The following is a 5,584-nucleotide window of genomic DNA, read 5'->3' on the forward strand; positions in this document are numbered from 1 at the left end:
GGGATCCTGGAAGGGGTTTGGTTGGGGGAGCCTCTGCATTCCCACAGCCTCTGCATTCCCTCTGCCAAGCCCAGCTGAGCCCTCTGGAGCTCAGCAAAGCAACCATCAGGAGCTGGACTTTGAGGATCCTCGTGGGCCCCTTCCAACTCAGGATATTCCACGATTTAGTGACTCCTTAGATAAGAATTCCGTGTTCCCTCCTGCAGAACGGGGACTGGGCAGCAGAGAAGGTGATCGAAGTGCCCAGCAAGAAGGTGCAAGGATGGCTCCTCCCAGACATGCCTGGTTAGTAGGACCATGTTGGGAAAGAAATGGGGTGTTCTCCTCATCAGTTCCCTGGTCCAGAGCAGCTTTTGGCTTAATTTTGTCCTTAAATGGCAAAAAAAAGACCAAATTTGTGGGAGGGGTTCTGAGGTGACCGGTTGAGGTTGTGCTCTGCTCCCACGCTGCTCCAATGCTTGAGGTCACTTTCTCCAGAAGAATCCTTGGGAATTTGGGCCTGAGGGTGTCCAGGAATATACCCTGGGAATGCTGGTAGAGCCTGAACCTCCTTGGAGCAGGCCCTGGGCTTCCAGGGTGGGTTGTGACCCTCCTGCTCTCATGAGTTTGAGGTTCTGTGAGCAGAGCTTTGGCAGAGGGCAGGACTGGGGCTGCTTTGGTGTTGGTCTGACTGACTCAGCCCTGGAATTCCCTCCTGCAGGTCTCATCACCGACATCCTGATCTCCCTGGACGACAGGTTCCTGTATTTCAGCAACTGGCTGCACGGGGACGTGCGGCAGTACGACATCTCCGACCGCCGGCGGCCCCGGCTCGTGGGGCAGGTGAGGAAAAAAACCCCCCCTGCCCACCCTGGGAGTCAGCTCAGGAGGGGTGTCCTCCTTTTTCCAAGAGGAGAAACACCCCAGTTTGCTTTAGCCCCGTTCTCTGCCTGCTCTCTGCCTGTTCTCTGCCTGTTCTCCCCCCTCCCCTGCCCACAGGTCTTCCTGGGGGGCAGCATTGCCAGGGGGGGCCCTGTGACTGTGCTGGAGGACAAGGAGCTGCAGTGTCAGCCAGAGCCATTTGTCATCCAGGTCAGTGTTCCCAACTGATCCTAAGCCATTGGAAGATGCCCAATATTTAAAGGTAATTACAATATTTAAAGGTAATTACAATATTTAAAGGTAATTGCACCTTGATGGCCCGGGCAGGTGCCACGTCTGGGCACGTCCGTGCCAGGGCCTCACCAGCCTCACAGGGAAGAATTTCTCCCTGATATCCAACCTAAATCTTCCCTTCTCAGCTTAAAAAAAGTCATGGAATCCTTAAGGTTGGCAAAGCCCTCTAAAGTTCAACCACTGACCTGACATTATTCCCACTGAGGGAGGTCTCAGGGTGTGGGAGAACTGAAGTTGGTCTTGATTAAAACCTGTTGGCCACCAAAGCTGGGCAGTGCTGGAACCACCACCCCTGGAAATGTTTGGGAAACGTGTGGATGTGGCACCTGGGCACGTGGTTCGGTGGTGTTGGGGGAACAGCTGGACTTGGTGATCTCAGAGGGCTTTTCCAACCTTAATCATTCCATGATTCCGTGAAAACAACTCCGGGAAGCTCCACATCCTTCACCCTTACCTTTTTACCTGGTTAATTGTGTGAATTAAGTGGAACTCACCTGGAATGACTCCAAGGCTCTTGTTCAGAAGGAAAAAGACTCCCAATAAAAACTGTTCCCTCCCCAGAGCCGTGGATTTGACATTCCTGCCTCGGGAATTTCGGATCTCTCCGAGCAGGGCTGTTTCCTTTCTCCTTGTGGCCACATTTCCTTTATTCAGCTTGGCTTGAGCACCTTGTTCTCCCCAAATTTCAGGGCAAGAAGGTTCCAGGTGGGCCTCAGATGCTGCAGCTGAGCTTGGATGGGAAGAGGTTGTACGTGACCAGCTCCCTGTACAGCGCCTGGGACAAACAGTTCTACCCCGACCTGCTCCGGTAAGGGGCCCTGGGCTCAATTATTAACCAATTAATGAGGCAATTAACCACACAGCCCCTTCTCCCACCGCCTGTTTGCTCGTGCCTTTTGCAGGGAGGGCTCTGTCATGCTGCAGATCGACGTGGACACCGAGAGGGGGGGGCTGGCGGTGAATCCAAACTTCCTGGTGGATTTTGGGAAGGAGCCGGACGGGCCGGCGCTGGCCCACGAGATGCGGTACCCGGGGGGGGACTGCACCTCGGACATCTGGCTGTGACCGTCCTCCTGGGGCTGCTTTATCCCCTTCCCAGAGCTTCCCAAACCTTCCCTTTATCACCAGGAGAATCAGGGCACCTAGAACTTGGGTCTAAATTCAGGTTTCTCTTTCTGAACTCCCATCTCATTCCTGTGTCCGTGCACCGATGCCATAAAAAATCAGCAATAAAATCACCCTTCAGCTCAGGGGGAGGGGCATTTTTTTTTGGTTTTTCTGGCATTTTGGCATTTTGTGTCTCAAAGGCCACAGCTGTGAGGTCACTGTCATTTGTCTGACAAATTCACATCTTTTTTGGGGGGGGATTCTGATGGAACTGTGATCCTGCCCTTGGAAAAGGCACCTGCTCTGCCTGTGGCCAGGGGAGGGCAGGCTGCACCTTCTCCATCAGAACTGCTCCAAGGACTGCCTCTTCCTCCACCTGGAATTTCAGGTCCTGCTTTTCCTTCCCCCCCCCCCCCCGAGCCACAAACTACCTGACAAGGATTTCATGTCCTCCTGACAAGGATTCCACATCCTCGGCAGCACCTGGAGAGCAGGAGGAGGATCTACAACTCCCACATTTCCCTCTGGATTTGGGGAAACTGGACTGTCCCTGGGAACTGGTCAAGCTGGAAGCAACATCCTGACATCCAGGAGCGAGGCAACCACTTCCCAAACACAAGGGATTGCCCTGGGCTGGCTCCCAAACCTGTTAAATTGCATCAAATGGAGAGAAATCCCATAAAAACGACGGGCTGGGAGAATCCACACCAGAAAAAGAACCAAGCAAAGGCAATTCCCACCAGAAACTTGCAGGAGGACAAAGAGGGTCCCTGCCCAACCAGGGTCCTGTCTTAGGGGTTTTCCCAAGGCTGATCTTCTCCCAGACCCCTGCTGGGGCTTGTTTTCCCTGCCCTCCACAGGAAAGGAGACACGAGAAGGCCCAGCTGATGCAACCAAGGGTTTTATTGGCGTTGAAAGCAGGACAAGAGCAAACCAGTGTCAGCAAACGGGCCCCTCTTCCCAACCCAGCACTGGCAGCTCCTCCAGCTGGGACACGGAGCCACTGGGATGGGAGCCAGGAGGGAAAAGCCCTTGGGAAGGGCCCGGCCGGAGGGGGGAACTGGGTGGAACCGGGCACTGCCCTTTGTGCCCAGGAGCTCGGGAGCCTCCCGGGGAGCTGAGCCCCTTCCCGGGGCCCCCGGGGATCTGGGAAGAGCAGGGCAGGGCTGGGACAGGAGTGTGGCACTGGTGGGACCTGCCCCGGGGCTGGGGCTGCACCCCCTGCACGGAGCCAGTGAGGGGATGGAGCCTGGAGCCTGCCTGGAATTACTCCTGGAGCCTGGAGTCTGCCCGGGATTATTCCTGGATCCTGCCCCAGGATCACTCCCGCTCTGGCCAGCCGGGAATGGGAACTGGGATCGTGTGTCTGCACTGGTTTGGCCGGGAATGGGAACTGGGATCGTGTGTCTGCACTGGTTTGGCCGCACAAGGCCGGGGGAAGTTCGAGCTCCCTGAGCTCAGGAGGGGGAATCGGGACTGGAGGGAGGAGTGGGGACCCCAAAGCCCCTCACCCAGGACCCCAAAGCCCATCACTGGGACCCCAAAGCCCATCACTGGGATCCCAAAGCTCGTCACCGGGATCCCAAAGCCCATCACCGGGATCCCAAAGCCCATCATCGGGACCCCAAAGCCCATCACTGGGATCCCAAAGCCCATCACCGGGATCCCAAAGCCCATCAGCTGCCGCCCTTTCCCAGCAGGGGCACTGCAGGGGGAGGGAAGGGAGGGAAGGGCGGAGCCGGGCCGGGCTCACTCCTAGGGCAGGATCTCGGAGGTGGCATCGCCGCCGGGGAAGCGAATGTCGTGGGCCAGGCAGGGCCCGTTGGGCTCCTTGCCAAAATCCACCAGGAAGTTCTTGTTGACGGCCAGGCCTCCCTTCTCCGTGTCCACGTCGATCTGCAGCATCACGGAGCCCTCCCTGCGGGGGCACGAGGGGCAGCTCTGGGTACAGCTCTGGGCACAGCTCTGGGCAGAGCTCTGGGCACAGCTCTGGGCACAGCTCTGGGTACAGCTCTGGGCACAGCTCTGGGCAGAGCTCTGGGCACAGCTCTGGGCACGGCCCTGGGCACAGCTCTGGGCACGGCTCTGGGCACAGCTCTGGGCACAGCTCTGGGCACAGCTCTGGGCACGGCCCATCCCGCCCCGGGGCTGCTCCATGCACCCAGAGGCTCCAGGGAACGGCTCCGGGACCAGGAGCCGAGGCTCAGCTCCGCTCCTGGCCCTCAATCCCCCCCGGACATGAGCCCAGCGCCGGGCAGGATGTGCCCCGGGCCGCAGATGTCCCGGGCAGGACGTGCCAGGCCAGGCTGGCACCGCCCCGGGCCGGAGATCCTGGTGTGCTCGGCTCCATCCCGAGCTCTGCGGGATCCCGGGAGATGCTCTGGCACAGCCCCGGCCCCCAGAGCCCGGGGGAGCACTGCCCCTCTCCCAGTGCCCCCCTGTGCCCCCCTGGCCCTGCAGAGCCCCCCCTCCATGCCCAGGAGCCCCTTTTGCCCCCCCGTTTGCCCACCTGACCATGGTGGGGTAGAACTGCTTGTCCCACGTGCTGTAGAAGGAGTTGGTGACGTAGAGCCGGCGCCCGTCCAGGCTCAGCTGCAGCTTGCTGGGGCCGCCGTAAATCCGCTTGCACTGGGGGGAACTGGGAGTTACTGGGGCTGGGGAGGGACTGGGGCACGGCAGGGGCAGGAGAAGGAGCTGAACAGAAGGAAGAAAAGGAGAAGGAGCAGGGAAGGAGAAAGAGAAGGAGCAGAAGGAGCTGAACATGAGGAAGAAAAGGAGCAGATCAGGAGCAGAAGCAGGAGCAGAGCAGGAGCAGGAGCAGGAGCAGAGCAGGAGCAGGAGCAGAAGGAGCAGATCAGGAGCAGATGAGGCTCAGGACAGAGCGGTGCCTCCCCTCCCAAGTCTCCAGCACTCACCTTGATCACCAGGGGCTCGGGTTGGCACTTGAGCTCCTCGTCCCTACACACGGTCACGGGGCCCCCTCGCAGGATGCTGCCCCCCACGAACACCTGCAGGGGGGCAGTGGCACACACGTGTCCCTGGCGTGTCCCTGGCATGTCCCTGGCATGTCCCCACCCCCCCAGCCCCCCGTGCCCCCCTCACCTGCCCCACCAGCCGGGGCTTGCAGTTCTTGGAGAGCTCGTACTGCCGGATGTCCCCGTGGATCCAGTTGCTGAGGTACAGGAACCTGTCGTCCGGGGAGATGAGCAGGTCCACGGTGAAGGCTGCGACAGGGACACGGCTCAGGGACAGCAGCAGCACAGGGCACGGGGCTGGGGCTCAGCCAGGCCTTGGGCTCAGCCAGGCTTTGGGCTCAGCCAGG

The 5,584-nt window shown here is 59.5% G+C and overlaps 2 protein-coding genes across 2 annotated transcripts; one reads left to right on the forward strand and one right to left on the reverse strand.

Annotated features, from left to right (window-relative positions):
* The first annotated feature begins 164 nt into the window (after positions 1 to 164).
* LOC113941313 (methanethiol oxidase-like) lies at positions 165 to 2,423 on the forward strand. The gene is made up of 5 exons (XM_027632476.1): positions 165 to 285; positions 701 to 822; positions 979 to 1,071; positions 1,845 to 1,963; positions 2,058 to 2,423. Exons 1-5 carry the CDS (start codon positions 279 to 281, stop codon positions 2,218 to 2,220), a joined length of 504 nt encoding a protein of 167 aa, XP_027488277.1. The 5' UTR covers positions 165 to 278; the 3' UTR covers positions 2,221 to 2,423.
* A 1,480-nt stretch (positions 2,424 to 3,903) lies between these two features.
* LOC113941312 (methanethiol oxidase-like) lies at positions 3,904 to 5,486 on the reverse strand (the record flags this gene model as incomplete). The annotated part of the gene is made up of 4 exons (XM_027632475.1): positions 3,904 to 4,180; positions 4,772 to 4,890; positions 5,178 to 5,270; positions 5,365 to 5,486. Coding segments are annotated over 4 exons (497 nt in total), but the record flags the coding sequence as incomplete, so codon positions are not given.
* Positions 5,487 to 5,584: the final 98 nt, after the last annotated feature.

Source organism: Corapipo altera, unplaced genomic scaffold (assembly GCF_003945725.1).
Source record: "Corapipo altera isolate COAL_440 unplaced genomic scaffold, ASM394572v1 60526, whole genome shotgun sequence".
NCBI lineage: Eukaryota > Metazoa > Chordata > Aves > Passeriformes > Pipridae > Corapipo > Corapipo altera.